Source organism: Ahaetulla prasina, chromosome 2 (genome assembly GCF_028640845.1).
Source record: "Ahaetulla prasina isolate Xishuangbanna chromosome 2, ASM2864084v1, whole genome shotgun sequence".
Taxonomy (NCBI): domain Eukaryota; kingdom Metazoa; phylum Chordata; class Lepidosauria; order Squamata; family Colubridae; genus Ahaetulla; species Ahaetulla prasina.
The window spans coordinates 5,037,482-5,062,838 of record NC_080540.1 but is presented as its reverse complement, the minus strand read 5'-3'; the positions used below and the strand labels follow the sequence as shown (position 1 = coordinate 5,062,838).

The window sequence follows — 25,357 nt, the reverse complement described above, 5'->3', positions numbered from 1 at the left end:
AGAGGGTTCCCTGCATGGTGGAAGCTGCTGCTCCAGTGTGTTCGTGTGAGCTTGCATGAAGCCCAGCACAGAGAAGCCCCTTTGAGGTTTTTCTCTTGAGGAATTCTGTACAATGCAACAGGGGAAATAAGGCTGAAAATATTGCCAAGCCACTGCATAAGAGAAACGATTTCATTTTTTGTTTTTACTTATATCCGCCTTTATTATTTTTACAAATAAGTCGAGGCAGGGAACATATCCCACACATCTTCCTTCACCTATTTTCCTCACAACAACCCTGTGAAGCGGGCTGGGCTGAGAGAGTGACTGGCCCAAGGTCGCCCAGCTGGCTTTGAAGGCCAAGGCGGGATTGGAACCCATGGCCTCAGGCTTTCTAAGGAAGGGCCTTTAACCACTAGGCCATACTGGATGTCCTGGGTGTTGATTGGGAATGGTCATCTTTTAAGATGGGGGGACTTCAGCTCCCAGAATTCATGCTCAGCTTAAAGTTGTCAAGGTTGAGAATATAGACGTACAGAGACATAGACCAGTGTCCATACAGCCACACATGCATGTCTGAGGACTGTTCATTTTTATAAAAATCATTCCCTCTTCAAGAAGGAGAAATGTAAGGATCCAAATCCACGTTAAAGTCCAGAACTTGTTCCAGGTCAGTGTGGCTGGCAGGACCCTTGTTCACTTTTCCACCCCAGACCACCCCAACAAAGCGGTCGAAGTGCTGTCCCGATGTCTGGAAGCCGTACAGGTCTGGATGGGGAGAAACAGGCTCAAGCTCAATCCCCACAAGACGGAGTGGCTGTGGATGCCGGCGTCCCGGTTCAGTCAGTTGCAGCTACGGCTGACTGTTCGGGGTGAGTCATTGGCCCCGATGGAAAGGGTGCGCAACTTGGGCGTGCTCCTGGATGGGCGGTTGTCGTTTGAAGATCACTTGACGACCGTCTCCAGGAGAGCTTTTTATCAGGTCCGCCTGATTCGCCAGTTGCGCCCCTTCCTTGACCGGGATGCCCTATGCACGGTCACTCATGCTCTGGTTACCTCTCGCTTGGATTACTGCAATGCTCTCTACATGGGGCTCCCCTTGAAGAGCACCCAGAGGCTCCACTTAGTTCAGAATGCAGCTGCGCGGGTGATAGAGGGAGCCGGTCGTGGTTCCCATGTAACACCACTCCTGCGCAGACTGCACTGGCTACCTGTGGTCTTTCGGGTGCACTTCAAGGTTTTGGTTACTACCTTCAAAGCGCTCCATGGCTTAGGACCGGGTTACTTACGGGACCGCCTACTGTTACTGATTGCCTCCCACCGACCCGTGCGCTCTCACAGAGAGGGACTCCTTAGGGTGCCGTCCGCCAAACAATGTCAGCTGGCGGCCCCCAGGGGAAGGGCCTTCTCTGTGGGGGCTCCCACCCTCTGGAATGAACTTCCCCCAGGACTCCGTCAACTTCCTGACCTTCGGACCTTTCGCCACGAGTTGAAGACTTACCTATTTATTCGTGCAGGACTGGCATAGAAATTTTTAGCAGTTTTTAATATTTTGTTGTAAATTATTTGGGGTTTTATGGTTTTAAATAGTTTTAATTTGGCCTGATATGTAATAAGATATTTAATAATTGTTTTTATTATGTATATTATTATTGTTTTTATTTTGGCTGTGAACCGCCCTGAGTCCTTCGGGAGAAGGGCGGTATAAAAATCTAAATAAGCTAAACTAAACTAAACTTGAAGAAGGAGCTGAAGAACAGGAAACAACAAACCATGATAAAACAGATAATTAACCCAGATCCTGACTGTTACAATTTGCCGTCTAGCGAGACCCAGGCTGTGTGACTTTTCTGTAGAAGTCCCTGCCCTGGGGAAGACCCTTTCCTGGGGGGATCCTGCAGGCCCCCCACACCTTCCAGCCTTCTGGACACCTGTAGAGAGCTGTTTTCCCCCAGTTTCTGGGACAGGGTCAGGCTGAGATGGGAGAATGAGAGTTTGGGTCCGTTTGTGGGTGTGTCTCAGGTGCCTGATTGTTTTGGTTTTCTTGATTTTGGCTTTAGGGTTGGGAGCCCCTTTTCAGAGTTGTGTTTTACAAGAGGGGTGGACAGAGTCACATTTATTGTCTTTATACAATGACTCCCTTTTGCAAATCCTCCAAGATTTATAAAGGTTTCATAACATTACATTACATTAATTTGCAACCAGTTCCATGATCACAATTTGCAACCAGTTCCATGATCACAGTTTGCAACTCCTTTGCCATTCTTTTGCAGAAAACACAAATTTGGAAGAATAGCTTTTTACTTAGGACTGCTTATTGACCACAAAAAATGTCATCAAATCAGATCCTATCATTGGTGGGTTGCTCCCGGTTTGGTCCGGTTCTTGTGAACCAGTAGTAAAAGCGGCGGGAGGCTCCAATCACCCGCCCAGATGTAATTATGGGCGATCTACACATGTGCAGAAGTGCGTGGTCGCGTGCTCCCATTTCGAACCGGTAGTAAAAGTAAGTAGAACCCATCCCTGGATCCTGTCATATGTGTACTACAACGGAGGATCATATAAACCTATGACCAGGAATCTGTTCCCAATTACAATCGTAGGTTGAGGACTAGCTGTGCTCTGCAAAACATAATCTGCACTCCCCAACACTTGTAACTCTTCTCTCTTGTGTAACGTCTCTGTAAGTTACTAGTGCTGCTGCTTTGTGAGCCAAACCTTCTAACACTCCCAAGATTTGTGCACTTTTGTTTATGTACTCCCTGATTAAATGTAAACTTATGTGACTAGAAAAAATATTTTTCCCAAACCAACAATTGTAGGATTTCTCTTCTGTCACGGTGTGAAGTTCCGGTGTGACTTTTGAAAAACAATCAGGATGGCTTGGGACCTGGTACTTACGGGACCGCCTGCTGTTACCTCATGCCTCCCACCGACCCGTACGCTCGCACAGAGAGGGTCTTCTCAGGGTGCCGTCCGCCAGACAAGGTCGGCTGGCGGCCCCCAGGGGAAGATCCTTCTCTGTGGGGGCCCCTACTCTTTGGAATGAACTTCCCCCTGGTTTACGTCAAATACCTGACCTTCGGACTTTTCGCCGCGAACTGAAAACATATCTGTTTGTTCGTGCGGGGCTTTCTTAAATTGTCTAGTTTTAAATTTTAAATTTCTTTTAGTTTTAATTTGGGGTCTTTTAGATTTTTAACTATTTTAATTTCGGCCACACTGTATAATAAGTTTTTTAATTTACTTTTAACTGTACATTGTTTCTTTTTTACTTTGGCTGTACACCGCCCTGAGTCCTTCGGGAGAAGGGCGGTTTATAAATCTAATAAAATAAATAAATCTCTCATTTTTCACGACAGAAGGGGTTTATCTCTGCCATGGAGTTTCCGATGCATTATTAGCTGTGATTCACAAAGTGTGAAACGTTTTCTCACCCTTTGCACACTTCTGAGACCACTCTCCAGTGTGATTTCTGATACGCCTGTGAAGTGCTGAGGGTTGGGCAAAACACTCCATACATTTATGTGGTGTTCTTTCCCAGTGTGGTTTCTCTGATGCCTCAAAAGACGATCTTTCTGGGAAAAACATTTCTCGCATTCCGAGCATTTATGGGGTTTCTCTCCTGTATGGATTCAGCTGTGACTTCTAAGAGAAGAAGAATGAGCAAATGTTCTCCCACAGTCTAAACATTTCTAGATTTTCCCCCGTGTGAATTTGCACATGACTTCTAAGGGCTGATGTGGTACGATGAGATAAGGGTTTGAAGATGTCTCCAAAGTCCGTCCTTATAAGCAAAAGATTTTCCACATTCTACGCATCTGTATCAGCTGGGTTCTAATTTTTTTTACTACCAGTTCTATGGGTGTGGCTAGGTGGGGGGGAGATGATTGAGTGGGCGTGGCCAACTTGACATCAATCACGCACTCAGTCACATGACCTCCCCACCCAGCCACGCCTTCCAAAACGGTGGTGAACATTTGGGATTTTTTGACACTTTTTTTTGACAGTCTGGCCCCATATCCAGGGCGGGACGCAGTGGGGTGGTAGTGGTTGGCTTGACTTTCCCTCTATTGTCCTTCCTAGCTGAAAAGCGCCCCTTCTCGCCTCTGACAGTCCTTCCCCGTGGTTGCAGCCGGACCGGGCAAGCCAGGGCCGATGGGAACGGCAGAGTCTAGCACTCGGAGAGGGCAAGGTTAGCACGCTCCCAGCCCCACCATGCGCAGCCTCTGCCGTTCCAAAAAAAGATAATAGGATAATAGGACTATCTTTACTCTGCAAAACATTATATATACTCCCTAAACACTCGTAAGTCTTTTGGGTAAGTTACTCATGCAATTTTGTGAACAAAACCCTCACGCTCCCAACATCAAGCAATTGTAGGATTTCCCTTCTGTCACTGTGTGAAATTGCTGATGAATGGTTTAAACATTTAAAAAAATGTTTCCAACATTGTTCACAACTGAAGAGATTTATCTCTGTTATGGACTTTCTGGTACATTTTTAGCTTTGATTAAATAGGAAAAGGTTTCTCACACACTGCACACTTGTGAGGCTACTCTCCTGCGTGACTTCGAGTGTGCACACGAAGTGCTGAAGGCTGGGCAAAACATTTCCCACACTCCAAACATTTATAGGGTTTTTCTCCAGTATGGATTCGCTGATGCATCACAAGAGTATCTTTCCGTGAAAAACATTTCTCGCACTCTGAGCATTTGTGGGGTTTCTCTCCTGTATGGATTCGGCTGTGACTTCTAAGGGACCATGAATGGGAAAATGTTCTCCCGCAGTCTAAACATTTGTAGTTTTTTTCCCCTGTGTGAATTTTCACATGAGCTCTAAGGGCTGATGAGGTACGATAAAATCTTCCACAGTCATTGCATTGATGTGGCTTTTCCCCTGTGTGGGTTTTATGATGTCTCCAAAGGTCTCCCTTTTGAGTGAAACGTTTCCCACATTCTACGCAGCTGTATGGCTTCTCTCCTGTGTGGAGCCTCTGATGGCTTCCAAGGTGTTGTTTTTGGGAAAAGCATTTCCCACACGCCTCACATTTGTATGGTTTTTCCCCAGTGTGGATTCTCTGATGAATTTGAAGCTCTCCTGGGAAAATAAAACTTTTCCCACACTCCCCACATTTATACGGTTTCTCCTCTTTGTGCCTTTTCTGGTGTGTCTTGAGTTCACAAGAATCCACAAAGCGTTTCTCACATTCTGGGCATTCATAGGGTTTCTCTCCGGTGTGAAGTTTTTGATGTCGCTCCAGGTTTGATTTCGAGGTAAAAAATTTCCCACATTCGAGGCACTTTTCCTTTTTCTCCCCTTTGTGTGTTTTCTCATGACTACGAAGACTTGAACTCTGTGTGAAACATTTTCCACACTCCAAGCATTTGTAAGATTTGATTCCTGCATGAACCTTCGCATGGATCCAAAGACTTGAGTTCTGAGCAAAGCTCTTCCCACATTCCCAGCATTTGTAAGGTTTCTCCCCTGTGTGGATTCTCTCATGGTTTCTGAGAGTGATTTTTTCACGGAAAAATGTCCCACATTCCAGACATTCATAAGGCTTCTCTCCAGTGTGGATTTTCTGATGTGTACGAAGGCTTGACTTTAGCCCAAAGTGTAAGTCACATTCCTCACATTTGTAGGTTTTTAGTGTTGGGGGCTTTCTGAGATCTTTGGTTAGTTTTCCAGAGAAGGATTTCTTCCCCTCTAAACCTTGACTGGATCCGCTTCCCACATGGACCTTCCTGTGGGTCAAAAGGCGGGACTGGCGATCAAATGATTTCCCACACTCTCCACATTTGTAGGGTTTCTCCCCTGTGTGACTCATCTGGTGTCTCCGAAGTTGAGAAGAACCTACATATCGTTTCTCACATTCTGTGCATTCATAGGGTCTCTCTCCCGTGTGAAGCCTCTGATGTACAATTAGGGTTGACTTATCAGCAAAACATTTCCCACATACTGGGCACTTTTCGTTTTTCTCCCCTGTGTGTGTTTTCTGATGTTTCCGAAGAGTTGAGCTGTCAGTGAAACATTTTCCACACTCAAAGCATTTGTAAGGTTTGATTCCTGCATGATACTTCTCATGGCGCCTTAGACTTGACTTCTGAGAAAAGCTCTTCTCACATTCCCAACAGTTGTAAGGTTTCTCCCCTGTGTGAATTATCTCGTGGTCTCTGAGAGTGGCTTTTTCACGGAAAAAATTCCCACATTCCAGACATTGATAAGGTTTCTCTCCAGTGTGGATTTTCTGATGTGTACGAAGGCTTGACTTTAGCCCAAAGCGTAAGTCACATTTCTCACATTTATAGGTCTTTAGTCTGGAGGAGCTTCTGAGATCTTTGGCGTCTTTTCCAGAGTTGGAATTCTCGCCCTCCAAACCTTGACTGGATCCGCTTCCCTCATGGATCTTCCTGTGGGTCAAAAGGAGGGACTGGAGAGTAAAGGATTTCCCACACTCTGAGCATTCATTGGATTTTTTTTTGTTTTGTGGAGTGCTGCTTGTGTCTGACGGGGGATCCAAGAGCTTCCCAGGCTCCATGCTTCCTCTTGGCTGCTGCCTTGCTTTGATTTTCTACTATCTGTTGACAGTTGACTTGCAGGTAAATCTGGTCGCAATCTTTTATCCGCTGTTGGAAACAAACACAAGCAGAGAAGAGAATTTCCTTTCCAGAAATGTAAAGCGTCACAAAATCTCTAGGAAGAAAACATTTATGTTGTTGTGGTCATTAAGTGGTTTTTTGGGGGTCGTTACATAAAGAGAGACCCAGGGAAAAAGTGGAGTGGTGCCTGAACCCTGGAACACCCTGGAAGTCCAGCCCAGGCCACGCAGTGGGGTGCAAAGCTGCAGCCGCCCCAAGGAGTCTCAGTCGCCCCATCTGGGCCCTGCAATGGGGCAGAAATGCCATGATGGTGCCTTAAGTGGAGGCTTGGGGCCTTCAGCTATTTCAGCCATCAGCCACTGACCCCAGGCCTGGACTTCAGCCTCTGTCACTGCTGCCACCCAGAAATGTGTCCTTAACCCCCAGGCAGAATTAAGGCCTTTGCAGCCTTGTGCCAATCTCCAAGCCGCGTGTCCCAAAGCTCCTCTAAGCTTCTCCAGGACTCCCTCAAGTCAAATAGGGCTGTGCTGGGACTCCGATGGCCTCCTCTGCCCTCGGCCCCCCCCACCCCCTCCCCCGAGAGAAAGCCATGCTTCTTATCTGGGATTTCATCCACTCAACGACCAGTGAAATTGTTACACTAATTGAGTAAAGACATCATGTGATAGAAAAGGAAGTTCAGTTAGGCCACCTTATGAAAGAATAGAATAGAAGAATAGAATAGAATAGAATAGAATAGAATAGAATAGAATAGAATAGAATAGAATAGAATAGAATAGAATAGAATAGAATTTTTTATTGGCCAAGTGTGATTGGACACAGAAGGAATCTGTCTTGGTGCATACGCTCTCAGTGTACATAAAAGAAAAGATACGTTCATCAAGAATGATAAGGTACAACACTTAATGATACTCATAGGGTACATTGTAAGCCGCCCTGAGTCTTCGGAGAAGGGCGGGGTATAAATGTAAACAACAACCAAAAAAAAGGGTACAAATAAGCAATCAGGAAACGATCAATATCAATATAAGTGGTAGGGATATAAGCAACAAAGTTACAGTCATAAGTGGAAGGAGATGGGTGATGGGAACGATGAGAAGATTAATAGGAGTCCAGATTTAGTAGATAGTTTGACAGTGTTGACAGAAGCAGATGTAGGCTGGACAGGGCAGCCCCACCTCCACTTGAGTCCCCAGCCAGCCTCTTTTGGATTCAGGGCTGCATCCGCTCAGCAGATACAACTCCCCCACTCCCTGGCCTTCTGCCCAGGGTCCACCTCCAACTCAACCAAGAGTGGCTTCTTACAACTATTATTGATTGAACAAATTATGCCTTCACTCTGCACCTTGGCAGAAAAACCCAATTTTATCGCATTGCCACATAAAGATTTTAAAAAGGCTTATTTTCCAAACCAAGTTTCACTGACTCACCTTTAAAGTTACAGCTAAGAGGTCTCTGTTAGCTTTCTGAGTCAAGGCCAGGGATGACCCTCACCGCTGACCAGTTTGATTTCTCCTTTATCAATTGGCCCTTTGTGCAGGAAGCTGCTTCTCCAACCGGGCCAAGATTTCCAAATTTTCAAGAATGGATCGTGGTCAAAATGTTGTGGCTTCTGATCCAAGAACGCCTCTTTCTCCTCTCTCGAGTTTACTGGTCTCCTGCAAAGAGAAATGAAAAAGGCTCAGATGCCGACAGTAATGTAGCAGCAAATCCTGTAACCTATTCAGGACACAAGACCACGAAGGGACAGAGAAACAGGTTTATTTGCGCAAAGGTTCAGAGCATTAACATGCCAAATTCTGAACCCCCCAGCTACGCCAAAGGTGCAACATTTATACTTTTTGCAATCCCAGCCTGGCCTGAGGTGTTACTCTTATCTAGCTATACCAAAGCAAACCATATGTAAAAAGAAGAAGTTGTAATAATTGGTTATCTTACTATATTTCCATATAAGAGTATTATCTTACACCATCTTTTACTTTCGGTAGTCATATCTTGCAATATGTTCTTTTACAGGAATTATCTAGTACATAGGTCATTATGCTCATGTTTACATTTAGCAATGTATACTAAATTTAGTAATGTATACTCTATACTAAATGTAAACATGAAAGTACTCTATACTTTCCTACCCTTGCACCATATAGAAAGTACTCTATACTTTCCTACCCTTGCACCATATAAGCAAGATAACTTGGTTAATTCTGTTAATATTTTTATGGTATTGTCCATACTGCCTCAGTAAGGCTGAGCTTAATCTATAAATGACCTGGAAGGAGGAGGAAAAAAATAGGAATTTTTGTTGGGGACACAAATAACAGGAGATAGACTTGAGTTTTAAGAAGATCTTGATGGGCCAAAAAGGAAGAAACCAGCAGGATGAAGTCCAACAGGGACCAATGCATAGTTGTGAATAGGAAAACTCAAAGGAAGACAAGTGAGATCAGAAAAGGGCTCATCTTTCCTGCTCTTTTTGGAGGCTGCAGGAGCACCTAGATTCCAGGCTTCCTGGGACCCAAAGCTACTTTGGACAGGCGTTTTAAAATCACGCAAGGCAACCTTCTGGCCATCAGTTTGTTCTAGGAGCTGCTCACAAGAGCAGCCTCCAAACTTTCTTATGTAGTAGCACAGTCCAGTTGTCCAGTTACTGCCACACTTTGCCAAGAGAAAGACTCGAGACCAGGAAGGTGAGAGAAACAGACTTTATTGATGCATCAGAGCCCAGTGTGTTCAAACACCAAAGTCTGGACTGCCCGGGATACGCCCGGGCAGGTGGTTTTAAAGACCTTAATTCAAAAAGCAGAAGTAACTATGGAAAATTACAGAAAGTACCGTTTCATGTCTTAACAAAACATTTCATATAGCAAAAAGCACCTAATATCCAAATATGGTAACGGTTGAGCAAATATCATACACCACCCATATGGCTTCCTGTTATGTTCTGTCTCTTGTAAGTTTCAGCAATGTTCCTGTACAGCTGGCACTTTTAGTTCCTCATTTATATTGAGGTTACAAAGCAGGCAATCATAAGATATAAAATATAAGGTAGTTGAATACAGGGAGATATGTTAAGAGTACAGGTATCATATTAAGAGGGAAAAATTATGGATTTATGGATTATTCCAATGCTCCCGCCTCACTTAGAGTTTGTGGATTCTAAAACACCCACCAAGGAGGCGATGCCACATCCCAGCCTCCCCATTGCAAGGAGGTCAGTCTGTGTTAAATCCACCTGGCATATCTCAAAACACCTTTTAAAGCTCCCTTTGCTCCATTTTTGGAACTGCACTTGAGGGAACCGGCTGTTCAGAGGCTTCCTGTTCAAACGGACCACAGAGAGACCTTCTAAAAGTAACTTCCCCAAAAGTTTTTCCCCGGATCCACCCGGAGCCCCCCCCCCGGAGACCCTTGGCCAGGTAAGGAGGGGGCAGATCCACCCCCCTATTTGCCCCCCTGGAGGGAAGGGAGGGAGACGCTCCCTGCAGGCAACACCAGAGCCGGATCTCCCCGAGGAAACTCCGGCAAGCCGAAGAGCGGGATCCGCAGCTCCCTTCCTCCTGGCGGGGGGAAGATCTCCTGGGAGGAGGGGCGGTCCGGAGGCCGGAGGGAGAGCAGCCCCACCTGACGCGAGCGTAATCCAGAAAGCTCTCCAGAGGATCCAGCACCGATTCTCGCCGGGCAAAGCGGCACACGCGGAGAGAAGCGGAGATCGAGGGAGCGGGTCTCCTGCGCTCATCTAGGACTCCGCCCCCTCCTTGCAGCCCCGCCCCTTAGCAGCCTCTTCTCCTCCCCCTCCCTCCCTCCCTCCCTGTCTCCCCTCCCAGCCAGGAAACCTGCCCTGTTCCTCCGATGGGCGTAGGTGTAAAGGGTTCCTCTGCCCATGGAAAGACGGTTCCCCTGCACGGTGGAAGCGGGGCTGCCCCTCCTGCTCCAGTGTGTTCTTGTGAGCTTGTACGAAGCCCGGCACAGAGAAGCCCCTTTGAGGTTTTTCTCTTGAGGAATTCTGTACAATGCAACAGGGGAAACAAGGCTGAAAATATTGCCAAGCCACTGCATAAGAGAAACGATTTCATTTTTTGTTTTTACTTATATCCGCCTTTATTATTTTTACAAATAAGTCGAGGCAAGGAACATATCCCACACATCTTCCTTCACCTATTTTCCTCACAACAACCCTGTGAAGCGGGCTGGGCTGAGAGTGTGACTGGCCCAAGGTTGCCCAGCTGGGCCAGGCGGAATTGGAACCCATGGCCTCAGGCTTTCTAAGGAAGGGCCTTTAACCACTAGGCCATACTGGATGTCCTGGGTGTTGATTGGGAATGGTCATCTTTTAAGATGGGGGGACTTCAGCTCCCAGAATTCATGCTCAGCTTAAAGTTGTCAAGGTTGAGAATATAGACGTACACAGACATAGACCAGTGTCCATACAGCCACACATGCATGTCTGAGGACTGTTCATCTTTATAAAATTCATTCCCTCTTCAAGGAGAAGGAGAAATGTAAGGATCCAAATCCACGTTAAAGTCCGGAACTTGTTCCAGGTCAGTGTGGCTGGTAGGGCCCTTGCTCACTTGAAGGAGGAGCTGAAGAACAGGAAACAACAAACCATGATAAAACGGATAATTAACCCAGATCCTGACTGCTACAATTTGCCGTCTGGCGAGACCCAGGCTGTGTGACTTTTCTGTAGCAGTCCCTGCCCTGGGGAAGACCCTTTCCTGGGGGGATCCTGCAGGCCCCCCACACCTTCCAGCCTTCTGGACACCTGTAGAGGGCTGTTTTCCCCCAGTTTCTGGGACAGGGTCAGGCTGAGATGGGAGGATGAGAGTTTGGGTCTGTTTGTGGGTGTGTCTCAGGTGCCTGATTGTTTTGGTTTTCTTGATTTTGGCTTTAGGGTTGGGAGCCCCTTTTCAGAGTTGTGTTTTACAAGAGGGGTGGACAGAGTCACATTTATTGTCTTTATACAATGACTCCCTTTTGCAAATCTTCCAAGGTTTATCAAGGTTTCATTACATTACATTACATTAATTTGCAACCAGTTCCATGATCACAATTTGCAACCAGTTCCATGATCACAATTTGCAACTCCTTTGCCATTCTTTTGCAGAAAACACAAATTTGGAAGAATAGCTTTTTACTTAGGACTGCTTATTGACCACAAAAAATGTCATCAAATCAGATCCTGTCAGTGGTGGGTTGCACACACACCCTCCCCGCTGTTTTCGGGCGCCCAGCTTACTGGGCTGCCCCCGTCCCTCTCATGGCTCCAACGGCGGTGGCTTCAGGAGACGCTGGCAGCACAGAGGCACGGGCGGCAGCTGGGAGGGGGGTGCAACACACGGGAGGCTCCCCGCAGTTCCTCGACTCATCTGGGCTGCAGCTGAGTCCATTGCCCTGAGCCGGTGGATGGAGGCAGCCCTCCCCAGCCAGATCTTTCCAGATTTGGAAATTAGAGGATAATTAGAACTGCAGAAAAAATCATTGCTACCAACCTGCCTTCCATTGAGGACCTGTATACTGCACGAATCAAGAAGAGGGCCGTGAAAATATTTACAGACCCCTCGCATCCTGGACATAAACTGTTTCAACTCCTACCCTCAAAACGACGCTATAGAGCACTGCACACCAGAACAACTAGACACAAGAACAGTTTTTTCCCGAAGGCCATCACTCTGCTAAACAAATAATTCCCTCAACACTGTCAGACTATTTATTGAATCTGCACTACTATTAATCTTCTCATCGTTCCCATCACCAATCTCTTTCCACTTATGACTGTATGACTATAACTTGTTGCTGGCAATCCTTACGATTTATATTGATATATTGACCATCAATTGTGTTGTAAATGTTGTACCTTGATGAACGTATCTTTTCTTTTATGTATACTGAGAGCATATGTACCAAGACAAATTCCTTGTGTGTCCAATCACACTTGGCCAATAAAAAATAAAAAAATTCTATTCTATTTGACTTGGAGGAAAGCGCAGCTCATGGCTGCTCCAGTTCGCTGGGCTGCACCAGCAAAGATAAAGAGATAGCTAGTGGAGACCGCAGAGCTGCTCCACACGTGTTCTCCAGGTCAGCGGCCTTTTCTTTCCATTTATGGGAAAGCGTTTGGCGCAGCACAGCAAAATTTAACAGCCATGAGCCGTGCTTTCCTCTAACCCTTATGGGCAGCAGAGGGAAACCGGAGGTTTTCTCTGCACAGAGCTTTTTGGATGACCTCGTCTGGGCAGCTATGCCGACTTTCTCCTTAAAGGTTGCTCCATGCCTTTTGATCTTTCTCGGGTGCGGAGAAAAGCGACCCTGTGAAGGGACCAAGCCTGCTGCTTAACTTGGAAGCTGAGAGGCTTCTTTTCCACCCAGCCGCTGACGCAGGGTGCCGAAAAGACCGCCGGTCGCTGCTGCCATCTTTGCGCATTTCTTCTCACCGGCTGAAGGGCTTTTCAATGCCCTGTGGCCAGGCGGTTGTGTTGTGACCCAGACCCAAGTAGGTAGTAATAAACTTAGTCCGTGGAGAAACAAACTTTATTTGAACAGCTGGGAATTACTTCATTCCCAGCATCGTTCAACTCAAAGTAAAACAAATGCCTCCCAATACAAATTTCTCAGTTATCTCACAAACCTTAAATCCAATTAGGCAAACTGCCAAAGGCCCTTCCTGGCAAACATCCAGAAGCCACAAAAACAAAGACGTACCCGAAGCAGAAGACGCAGCAGAAGACGCAGCTACACCGTTGTTTTCCAGAAAAGCTGAAACACCAGTGTTGGTCTGTTTTAAGCCTTATGGGAGGGGCCAATCATCTCTTGGCCCTACTCCCGCGTTGTCCTCTCTGCTTGAGCTGCTTTTGCCTTCTGGCAGCTCTTCTCATGCGTGCATTAGGAACAGGCTCCTCCTGTTCCTCTGCCTCACTACTATCAGTCTCTGGAAGCTCTGGAATCCGCACCTTACTTCCCGATGGCCCTGGCCCCACCTCAGCCTCATCGCTGTCCGACTCCGTTGCCAGCTCCGTAGGCTGCTGACGGACCAGAACAGGCTGAGAGGCTTCTTTGCCAGCCAGCCGCTTCCCAGCTCTGGTCAGTTTACCATCCAACGGATGCGTCAGGTGGGTGAGCAAGCAGCAACTGGGGAACCGGTTCGGTAGTGTGGCCAGGCTGCCCTTACTACTGGTTCGGAGATGTAGTCCCTAACTTACTACCTATTCCGTAGAACCAGGCAGAACCAGTAGGAACCCACTTCTGGTTCTGTGTGTGTGTTTGTGTGAAAGCTTAAGCTCTGCAGAAGGCCCTGAAACAGTCGCACAAAGGCATCACAAGAGTTTGGGGGTCCTTGATGGTCTAGCAGGTTGGTGGGTTTCCGGCGCTGGAGAGGAGGGGAGGAGGCGCATCTCGAGGCCCGATCTTGACCCGGAGGAAGAGCTACTGGGAGGGAAGAGTCCGCCTCACTTTGGTTTAAGGGCACTTCTTGCCTTCTAGGTTGTGCCAAGATGGGAAATGGGGGGTGGAAACCCCAAGTAGGCAAGCCCCATTACCCGAGTGGATCGGGGCTTGTTTGGGATGGTGATTCACCAGGGTTAGGAACTGGGTCATAGTTTCCAGCTATTTTCCTCATTTTACGGACCTTGGAAGGATGGGTCAGCCTTTGTTCTGTTTCCCTCCCCCAATACTCCCAACAAAGAGCCAGTCAAAGGCCTTCTTTTCTAGTTTATTTACATAAATAAATGTCCTGGCCACGTCTACCCACACGCCGGCAAAGTCTCTGGAGATAACTAGGAAATTATAGATAAGGCCAGAGGTACTTACGAATATATTCTTCCCTCCATCGAAACAATTTGCCCGTGCAAATTCACTGCTTTATTCCAAGACAAAAAGCCAGGAAGTTCCGCCTCCTGCTTTATAGCCCCTGTGGATGTCACTGCGTGACTCATCATTCTTTGACTTTGTCCCAACGCCTCCTCTGCTGCACGCGCCAGTCACATCTGCGCAGTCTTGCATCCAGCCAAGATTGTTCTTGGGGCGTTGCCAAATCAGAAGGCGGCCCGGGGGAATCAGGCCTTGCCAGCCCTTCCTCCTCCTGGGTGGGTGCCAGGGAGGGAGAGGGCCCAGGGGAAGCAGGCCTTGCCAGTTCCTCTTCCTCACTTTCTGAATCATCCTCCAGGATTCCGAGTCCGGGAACCTGGGTCACGACAGCCTTGAGCCTGGTTGGATTTGAACTGCCAAATTGCAGGGAGCCGGCAGGCAGCAGAAGTAGCCTTACTGCATTCTAAGGACTGCGCCACTTAACTATTCACACCAAACTGATTACATAATTCAAAGCCTCACTTCCTGTGACCAGAAGTTCTACGTAAGATGTGGTCCAAAATAACCACGAGTGTGTCGGGCACATGTAGGTAGCCACCAATGATCTGCCTTTAGGAGCAGAAGTCAAATCTCAAGGATATTTTTCGTAAAATTCATCCAAAATCTTTTAATTCCACCCTGGAAGTCACAAGTGTCCAGCTAGAGAAGATGGAGTCAAAAAAATCAATAAGGGCAACACATATAAAGCTAAAAAGCAGCAGGATTTTAACTGCAGAGCATGGCACAATCTGACGGCCATCTTGGCATTTTTGAACTCCCAGCCATGTCCTGAAAACAGTTCACTAGATTATTTTGAACAATAATTTTATTCAGGATTGTATACAAAGATCAAACAAAGAAACAATACAAATATGTGTGCGTGAATATATGAAAAAGACAATGTGAAAAAAAAGAAAAATAAACCCTTCCAAAAAAAGATAATAGGAAAAATAAAGTTTCCCCTTTCATCCTCAGCAGCAGATTCAACATCAACACTACAAAAACAACTTCTATAATTTATTTATTTCTAAATACACAACCAGAGACATCTTCATTCAAGTCTCACCCCATTTTTCTCCTCTCTGAATCTCCGGTTCTCCCTATGGATCAACAAAGCTCTAGTAAGAATTAACAAAAACACCTGCATGCCTTGATTTATGACTGGAAACCCATTCCCAGTTATGGACATAACTCAAGGACTATCTGTACTCTGCAAAATATTATATATACTCCCCAAACACTAGTAAGTCTTTTGGGTAATCATGCTGGTAAGTTACTCATGCAGCTTTGTGAGCAAAACATCTTCATGCTCCCAACACCAAACAATTGTAGGATTTCCCTTCTCTCACTGTGTGAAATTGCTGATGAATGGTAAGGTTTTAAAAAAATGTTTCTCATATTGTTCACAACAGAAGAGATTTATCTCTGCTATGAACTTTCTGGTGCATTTTTAGTTCTGATTTACAGTGAAAAGGTTTCCCACACTCTGCACACTTGTGATGCCAGACTCCTGTGTGATTTCTGGCGTGCCTGCAAAGTGCTGAAGGTTGGGAAAAACATCTGTGTGCAGTGTGCAGCAGCTGGTAAAAAAGCCAACACAGTTCTGGGCTGCATAAACAGAGGGATAGAATCAAGATCACGTGAAGTGTTAGTGCCACTTTATAATGCTTTGGTAAGGCCACACTTGGAATATTGCATCCAGTTTTGGTCGCCATGATGTAAAAAAGATGTTGAGACTCTAGAAAGAGTGCAGAGAAGAGCAACAAAGATGATTAGGGGACTGGAGGCTAAAACATATGAAGAACGGTTGCAGGAACTCGGTATGCCTAGTTTAATGAAAAGAAGGACTAGGGGAGACATGATAGCAGTGTTCCAATATCTCAGGGGTTGCCACAAAGAAGAGGGAGTCGGGCTGTTCTCCAAAGCACCTGAGGGTAGAACAAGAAGCAATGGGTGGAAACTGATCAAGGAAAGAAGCAACTTAGAACTAAGGAGAAATTTCCTGACAGTTAGAACAATTAATAAGTGGAACAACTTGCCTGCAGAAGTTGTGAATGCTCCAACACTGGAAATTTTTAAGAAAATGTTGGATAACCATCTGACTGAGATGGTGTAGGGTTTCCTGCCTGGGCAGGGGGTTGGACTAGAAGGCCTCCAAGGTCCCTTCCAACTCTGTTGTTATATTATATATTCTTCCACATTCCAGACATTTCCCCCCCCAATGTGGATTCGTTGATGCATCACAAGAGAATCTTTCCGTGAAAAACATTTATCGCACTCTGGGCATTTGTGGGGTTTCTCTCCTGTATGGATTCGGCTGTGAACTCTAAGGGAAGATGAATGAGCAAATGCTCTCCCACAATCTAAACATTTGTAATTTTTTTCCTCTGTGTGAATTTTCACATGTCTTCTAAGGGTTGATGAGGTACGATAATATCTTCCACATTCATTGCATTGATGTGGCTTCTCCCCTGTGTGGGTTATATGATGCCTCGAAAGGGTTTCTCTATGAGCAAAAGATTTTCCACATTCTACGCAGCTGTATGGCTTCTCTCCCGTGTGGACCTTCTGATGCCTTCTAAGGTGTTGTTTTCGGGAAAAGCATTTCTCACACTCCCCACATTTGTAGGGTTTCTCCCCTGTGTGGATTCTCTGATGATCCTGGCTCTCTCCTTGTGTAAGAAAACTTTTCCCACACTCCCCACATTGATAGGGTAGGTCCCCTTTGTGCATCTTCTGGTGTCTCTGAAGTTCAGAATAATACCTAAAACAGATCTCACATTCTGGGCATTCATGGGGTTTATCTCCAGTGTGAATTCTCTGATGTTGCACCAGGTTTGACTTCCAGGTAAAACATTTCCCACATTCAAGGCACTTTTCGTTTTTCTCCCCTGTGTGTGTTTTGTCATGTTTCTGAAGTGATGAGCTCTCAGTGAAACATTTTCCACACTCAAAGCATTTGTAAGGTTTGATTCCTGCATGATACTTCTCATGGCGCCCAAGACCTGACTTCTGAGAAAAGCTCTTCCCACATTCCCAACACTTGTAAGGTTTCTCCCCAGTGTGAATTCTCTCGTGGTTTCTAAGATGGGCTTTTTCACGGAAAAAATTCCCGCATTCCAGACATTGATAAGGTTTCTCTCCAGTGTGGATTTTCTGATGTGTAAGAAGGTGTGACTTTTGACCAAAGCGTAAGTCACATTTCTCACATTTATAGGGTTTCAGTCTGGAGAAGCTTCTGAGACCTTTGAAGTCTTTTCCAGAGTATTTCTCATCCTCCGAACCTTGACTGGATCCACTTCCCACATGGACCTTCCTGTGGGTCAAAAGGAGGGATCTGCGAGTAAAGGATTTCCCACACTCATTCATGGGGTCTTCCATACTTTTTCGGAGTGCTGCTTGTTTCTGTCGGGAGATTCAAGAGTTTCCTGCAGCTGCTGGTTGTGCCGAATTTCCACTATCTACTGATAGTGGACTTGTGGGTAAATCTTCAGTCACAGTTGTTTCCCTGCTAGAAAAAATAATACAGAAATCATATTTTCTTCTGAGAAACACAAAGAATCACAAAATCTTAGATTTTGTTGTCGTCCACTGGCAGCCTGTGGAGCTGGCAGCAGAGTCAGACAGTGAGGAGGCTGGGGAGGAACATGGGCCAGTCCTGGAGTCTGGGGAAGGCTCAGACGAGGGCTCTGCATCGGAGGCAGAGATGGGGCCAGGGCCATCTGGGAGTTCTGTACTGACTTCAGAGCCTCCAGAGTCTGACGTCAGCGAGGCAGAGGAACGGGGGGAGCCTGTTCCCAGTGCGCGCATATGCAGAACTGCCAGAAGGCAAGAACAGTTAAGACAAAAGGGGCAACTCGGGAGTAAGGCTTTGAGAAGATTGGCCCCTCCCATAAGACATAAAGGAGGAGCAAAGGCACATGAGCCTTTGAAGGAAGCAACTTTGTTCATGGTGATCAGTTTAAATCCTGAAGCTCCATTTTGACTCTGTGTTCCGTATGGCCTTGCAAAGCTAAATGCCAATTACCGTATATACTCGAGTATAAGCCGAGTTTTTCAGCACGCTTTTTGTGCTGAAAAACGTCCCCTCGGCTTATACTCGGGTCTATACGGCTTATACTCGAGTTTTGTTTTTTTTTAAGCCCCTCGGCTTATACTCGAGTATATACGGCTTATACTCGAGTTTTTTTCTTTTTCACATTTTACCGGACGGCGGGAAGCCCTGCCGGTGCAGTGAGAGGCGGGCGGGGAGCCGCCAGCCTTCTCAGCTGAGGGAGGGAGGGTTTCCCCAACCGGTAGGTGCCTCATTTCCCACCCTCGGCTTATACTCGAGTCCCCAGTTTACCCCAGTTTTTGGGGTAAAATTGGGGACCTCGGCTTATACTCGGATCGGCTTATATTCGAGTATATACGGTAAGTCTTTGGCAACGTGTCAAACTCTTCTGCTGTTCATTGGCTCTTATCTTTTCCTCCTTCGTTCTTGTCCTATTACAAAATGAAAAGGAAGCTCTGAATGTAGAGGTAGTCCCCAACTTATGACTACAATTGAGACTGGAATCTCGGTCATTCAGTGAAGCAGTGGGTAGATGAGGGATCAGGTCTCGACAAGCATAATCCCAAACTCCTGTTTACGGATATTAAGTGAACTGATAGATTCTTAAGTGGAGGAAGCCCCAGCCAAGGGATGTTGGGGTGTCACTGGGTGGGGGAGCTCCTGGAGCAATGGGATAGGCTTCCCCCATGAGTTGGGGGAGCTGAAATAGGATGCAAAGCTGCAGCCACTCCTGGAAGCCTGAGTCACCCCAGTCCAGTCATGCAAAGAGCCCTCACTGATAGCAATGCTGGGGCTGGGCCAAAAGTGGAGGCCCTCATCACTTTCAACCAGCTGCCACTGACCCCAGGACTTGACTTCAGCCCAGTGTCACCACAACTACTGAGAAATGAGGTCTCAAACCTCAGGCCGCCAGTTTTTCTAGCATTGCGCCATTCTCCAAACTGTGCATGTTCCAGACTGTTTCCAAGCAAGGTGTCCCAAAGCATCTCTAACCTTCTTTCAGGACCCCCTCAATAGGCCCATGACCTGTGCCACGACTCCCATGGCCTCTCCTCCCACATAAGGCAACCCCAGATTGCTTACCTGGGACTTTGTCTGCTTGATGACTGGTGAAATTGCTTAACAGCCCTGACATCAACACCTGGGAAGATCCTGGAAAAGATAATCAAGCTAGGGGTCTGGGAAAGACTAGAAACAAGCAAAGCTATTACTAGAAGCCAACACGGGATGGTCAAAAACAGACCATGGCAGACAAATCTTATTGCATTTTTTGAGCAAGTGACTGAATTAATGGAATAGGGACATTCAGTGGACACAATATATTTGGATTTCGGGAAGGCATGTGACAAAATAGACCCCAGCCTACTTCTTTGCAAGATGGAAAAATGAGGGATAGACAGCATCACCACCAGATGGATTCACACCTGGCTGTCCAACCTCACTCAATGTGTAGACCTCCATGGAACTATATTTTAACCGGCACCTTTGCAGCAAAAGCCAATTTTTCTACATTGCTCATTTGTCCACTAAAGATAAAAAATGCTTATTTTCCAAATCAAGATTTGTTTACTCACTTTTAATTTTGCAGTTATGAGGTCTCAGGGTCACTTGTTTCCCTTCTGAGCCAAGGCCAGGGATGACCGTCACCGCTGACCGGTTTGATTTCTCCTTAATCGATTGGCCCTTTGTGCAGGAAGCTGCTTCTCCAACTGAGCCAAGATTTCCAAATTCTCTAGAATGGAGTCCCGGCCAAATGTCGGTAGATCCCGATCCAACAACGCCCCTTTCTCCTCTCTGGAGTTCACAGCCACAGCCTCACTGGTCTCCTGCAAAGAGAAATTAAAAAGGCTCAGATACCGACAGTAATCTTGAACATAGTCTCTAAATGACCTGGAAGAGGGAGGAGAAAATGGAATTAACTGTTTATGATACAAATAATGGAGATAGAATCAAAACTTCAAGAAGGTCTTGATAAGCCAAAATGGAAGAAACAAGCAAGATGGAAGCCCAAGAGGGACCAATGCATAGCTTTGAGTGGAGAAACTCAAAGAAAGAGGAGAGAGATCAGATGGGGAAGAGCATGAGTGAAAAGGGCTGCTCTTTCCTGCTATTTTTGAAGGCTGCAAGGCCACAAAGATTCCAGGCTTCCTGGGACCTAGAGCTACCTTGGATAGGCATTTTTGGGAAATATTTACAATTATGAAAGGCAACCTTCTGGCCATCAGCTTGTTTTGTTAGCTGCTTTAAAGATCAGCCTCAAAACATCCTTAGAATTTGTGCTAAGTAAAAGGTCCAACAAGAAGCAGCTGCCACTTCATAGCCCCTTCAGGGGAAAAATGAGGAAAATACTGATTTTTTACTGATTCTCCCCGGCTTTTAAAATCAGAAGCAAAGGAATCTTCAGCAGAAAAGCAAAGCATTTCATTGGTCACCTTTTATATTAAGAAGAAAGAAAGAGGAATTCTGGCACCTAAAGACAAAATGAGTGCAATTTAATTCGAACTTCTTTTTTTCCCCTTCCAAACCCTCCCCTTCCCATTGCAATGAGGTTAGTCTCAACAAATGTTTTAAAGCTCCATTTTCCCATCTGCACTTGCTGGATAGGAATGTTCAGAGACCTCGTGCTCTGACGGACCACAGAGAGACCTTCTGAAAGCGACTTCCCCAAAGCTCCTTCCCGGATCCACCCGGGGAGCCTTGGCCGGGAGAGGAGGGGGCAGATCCAGCCCGGGGAAGAAGCCCCCTTTGCCCCCCTGGAGGGAAGGGAGGGATCCGCTCTCTGCAGGCAACGCCAGAGCCGGATCTCCCCGAGGAAAACCCTGCGAGCCGAAGAGCGGGATCCGCAGCTCCGTTCCTCCTGGCGGGGAGAAGATCGGAGGGAGAGCAGCCCTACCTGCCGTAAGCGGGATTCAGGAGCCTCTCCCGAGGGATCCAGCGCTGGTCGTCGCCGAGCCAAGCGAGACACGAAGAGGGAAGCGGAGATCCAGCCAGTGGGAAGGAAGGGGAGGGGCTGGTGTTTCGTCTGTCCTCTCGGATCCGCCCCCACCTCGAAGCCCCGCCCCTTAGGCTCCTCCTCTCCTCTCCCTTCCACTCCTCCCCTCCAATATTGCCTCCCTGTTAGGACCACGTGCTCCGAAACCTCCTCGGATCCTCCGATTGGTGTCCGTGGGGTCGAGGGTTCCTCTGACCATGGGAAGAGTGTCCTTCTCTGACCGTTGGAAGCGGGGCTGCCCCTCCTGCTCCAGTGTGCTTGTGTATCACACTTGGCCAATAAAAAAAAAATCTATTCTATTCTGTTCTGTTCTGTTCTGTTCTAGGAGCTGCCTTGTTTTATTTATTTTTATTATTTATTTATTATTCAAATTTGTATACCGCCCTATCTCCCGAAGGACTCAGGGCGGTTCACAGGCACATAAAAACATTTATATACAAATTAAGATAATCATTAAAAAACTTATTCTAATGCCCAATTATTAAAAAATCTAAATATGAATATTAAAAAACCAATTTAAAAACCCCTATAAATTTAAAATCTAAGCCAGTCCTGCACAGATGAATAAATGTGTCTTGAGCTCGCGACGGAAGGTTCAGAGGTCCGGAAGTTGATGGAGAACGGGGGGTAGTTCGTTCCAGAGGGTGGGAGCCCCCACAGAGAAGGCCCTTCCCCTGGGCGTCACCAGACGACACTACCTAGCTGACGGCACCCTGAGGAGTCCCTCTCTGTGAGAGCGCACGGGTCGGTGAGAGGTATTCGGTAGCAGTAGGCGGTCCCGTAAATAACCCGGCCCTATGCCATGGAGCGCTTTGAAGGTGGTTACCAAAACCTTGAAGCGCACCCGGAAGGCCACAGGTAGCCAGTGCAGTCTGCGCAGGATTGGTGTCATACGGGAGCCACGAGGGGCTCCCTCTATAACCCGCGCAGCCGCATTCTGAACTAACTGCAGCCTCCGGATGCCCTTCAAGGGGAGCCCCATGTAGAGCGCATTGCAGTAATCCAGGCGAGACGTCACGAGGGCGTGAGTGACCGTGCATAGGGCATCCCGGTCTAGAAAGGGGCGCAACTGGCGCACCAGGCGAACCTGGTAGAAAGCTCTCCTGGAGACGGCCGTCAAATGTCCTGTGTTTCTGCTGAGGAAGTCCCTTCAAAGTGCCAGTAATTCACCAATCTCTTTCCACTTATGACTGTATGGCTGTGACTTTGTTGCTGGCAATCCTTGTGATTTATATTGATATATTGACCATCAATTGTGTTGTAGATGTACCTTGATGAACGTATCTTTTCTTTTATGTACACTGAGAGCATATGCACCAAGACAAATTCCTTGTGTGTCCAATCACACTTGGCCAATAAAAAATTCTATTCTATTCTATTCTATTCTATTCTATTCTATTCTATTCTATTCTATTCTATTCTATTCTATTCTATTCTATTCTAATTCGCAGCAAGATACAGTTAACTTTTGTTATACCTGCTAAAATACTTTATTAATGTTTCTTCCTAACTGGATAACGAGTTATTTTCCTCCCAGAGGCTTTTAATTCAAATAGCTTCATGTCTTCCAGTGATCTGCAATGGCCAATGGTGCAGAGGTTACATGATGCCCTCCCCCAACATGGGAATTTAAATTGGGTGGGAGGTCTCTGAAGACCAGGAGCCTTGGTGGGTTTTCTGCAGAGTCTCAGACTCTTTGGGTGGGTCATTTCAATTCAATTCAAATCAAATCTGTATTGTCAGTGCACAACGTAAGTACAATGAGATTGGTGGAGCTCTTACGATTGCTTGTATCCTTACGATTTATACTGATATTGTTTCCTGATCGCTTATTTGTACCTTATGACTATCATTAAGTGTTGTACTTTATGATTCTTTTCTTTTATGTGCACTGAGAGTGTATGCATCAAGACAAATTCCTTGTGTGTCCAATCACACTTGGCCAATAAATTATTTATTTATTTATTTATTTATTTATTTATTTTGTCACAACAGTATATACAATCATCAACATAAACAATAATTCATCATGAGAGAAAAAGTATATATAAGTAAAAGTATAAGTAAAAGTATACATATACTCCGCCGCGAGCTTAAAACATACCTATTTAACTGCGCAGGACTGAGTTAGATTTTAGTTTGTGGGTTTTAACTTGGGTTTTAATTTTTTATATTTTTAATTATTAGGCTTTTGAATAAGTTTTTTAATTGTTTTTAGAATTGTATTTATTGCTTTTAAATGCCTGTAAACCGCCCTGAGTCCTTTGGGAGATAGGGCGGTATATAAATATAAACAATAAATAAATAAATAAATAAATAAATATAATACTATAATGAAGAGAACAATAGGACAGGAACGGTAGGCACTTTTGTGCTCTCATGCACCCCCCTTATAGTCCTTTTAGGAATGGGGTGAGGTCAACAGTAGACAGTTTTTGGTTGAAGATTTTGGGGTTTTGAGTAGAGACTATAGAGTCAGGTAGTGAGTTCCAAGCGTTAACAACTCTGTTACAAAAGTCATATTTACTGCAATCAAGTTTGAAACGGTTGACATTAAGTTTAAATCTATTGTTTGCTCTTGTATTGTTGCGATTGAAGCTGAAGAAGTCTTTTACAGGAAGGATATTACAATAGATGATTCTGTGTGTTAAACACAGATCATGTCGGAGTCTGCGGAGATTATCCACTGCAGCCCCACTCCATGTTGGATCGGTGGGGACGGCAAAAAGACGTCCACACTCTTCTCTGGGTCTGCCATGAACGCCACCTTGAGCTGCGCCCCCCCGAAACACTTAAAGGATCCCCTTCCCGCTTTGTCCGCTTCTCTCTGTGCGCCGAACTCTCTCCTCCAGCGGGTGAAGACAAGGGAGGTTCTGCCCGGACACCGGTGACGCTGTGGAAGGGAGACTTCTCATTGGTTCTTCCGCTTTCCTGGATACTTCCAATACCCAAATTCGAGGAGAACGCTCCCTGCCCCAATCCAGACCCACCGATGCCGCTTCTAGGGCTGGGAGCATCTGTATCTTTCTCCTCTCTTTTTGGGGGCGCTTGTGGAGCAGCATTCATGGGCTCTGCTGGGATTCCCCCGACGCTGCTGGTGGGGGTGCTGACCAGGATCCCTGGAAGCGAAGGGGGGGAAGGAGACGCGCGGTAAGGAGGGGGCTGGTCTGGAGGAGGAGCGGGGCTGAGGGCCGCCCTCAATACTTCTGGGGGAAGGAGGGGGAAGAAAGGGGCTGCTGAGGATCCCCAGACTCCCCCACCCACGAAATCAAGCCCTTTCCCCAGAACATCTGAACTGGCTCTGCAGGATCCTTGCCCAAAGTAGGTCCTCAGCCAGGCCACCCACAAAAGGCTTCCATGCTCAAAGGTGAGAGTGGCAGCATCAGGATTTGAACCCAGGAGCAGCTGGGAGAATCTTCGCCTCCCATTCCTCAACTGCGGTCCCAGGGCTGCTGCACCAAGAAGCCACTTCTGGAGGGAGGGTCTGCCCACAGGCCTAGCACAGGGTCCTTGGTGCTGAAGTGGGGGGGTCTCTCCTGTGTGGGGTGGGGGTGGGGCGTCTCCTAGGGGCTCCTTCGCTCTGGGCTCTTGGAGGGGGAAGAACGTTTCATCTCTCCAGGAGCTGCTGCTCGGACGGGAACTTATGAATTTAACCAGGGCAGTAAATGGAGGCAAAAATGGGGCTGCAGGGAGGGGTTTCTGGGGACCCCAGCCCTCCAGGCATTCTCCGCCTGCCCCCCCCCACTTGCCTAACTTCTAAAAAAGGCTCTGGACCAGCCATTGCTGGGGGCTTCCTCCCCCCATTCTGAGTCGGAAGGAGCCCCAAAACTCTGGCTTCAATTCCCAAAGGTGCATTTTTTCCCCCAAAAAGAAAAAAAATCCATGAAA

The 25,357-nt window shown here is 46.6% G+C and overlaps 1 protein-coding gene across 1 annotated transcript; it reads right to left on the bottom strand.

Moving 5' to 3' along the window:
* Positions 1-1,900: 1,900 nt before the first annotated feature.
* LOC131189506 (zinc finger protein 420-like) lies at positions 1,901-21,460 on the bottom strand. The gene is made up of 7 exons (XM_058165611.1): positions 21,371-21,460; positions 20,052-20,303; positions 19,561-19,629; positions 16,623-17,934; positions 10,415-10,584; positions 10,074-10,251; positions 1,901-6,553 (listed from the first exon to the last, which is right to left on the bottom strand). The coding sequence occupies exons 4-7, from the start codon at positions 17,802-17,804 to the stop codon at positions 4,535-4,537; spliced, it is 3,549 nt and encodes a 1,182-aa protein (XP_058021594.1). The 5' UTR covers positions 17,805-17,934; positions 19,561-19,629; positions 20,052-20,303; positions 21,371-21,460; the 3' UTR covers positions 1,901-4,534.
* Positions 21,461-25,357: the final 3,897 nt, after the last annotated feature.

Bases quoted from the DNA above. Each gene is read 5' to 3' on its own strand.
- LOC131189506 (XM_058165611.1), bottom strand. From the start codon at position 17,804: ATGGAAGACCCCATGAATGAGTGTGGGAAATCCTTTACTCGCAGATCC. The intron at 10,585-16,622 runs GTGGAAGAATAT...TGCATTGTACAG, and splicing joins GGGGGGGAAATGTCTGGAAT to AATTCCTCAAGAGAAAAACC. The intron at 6,554-10,073 runs GTGTTGCCTGCA...AACAGATAGTAG, and splicing joins CTCGGGGAGATCCGGCTCTG to AAAATCAAAGCAAGGCAGCA.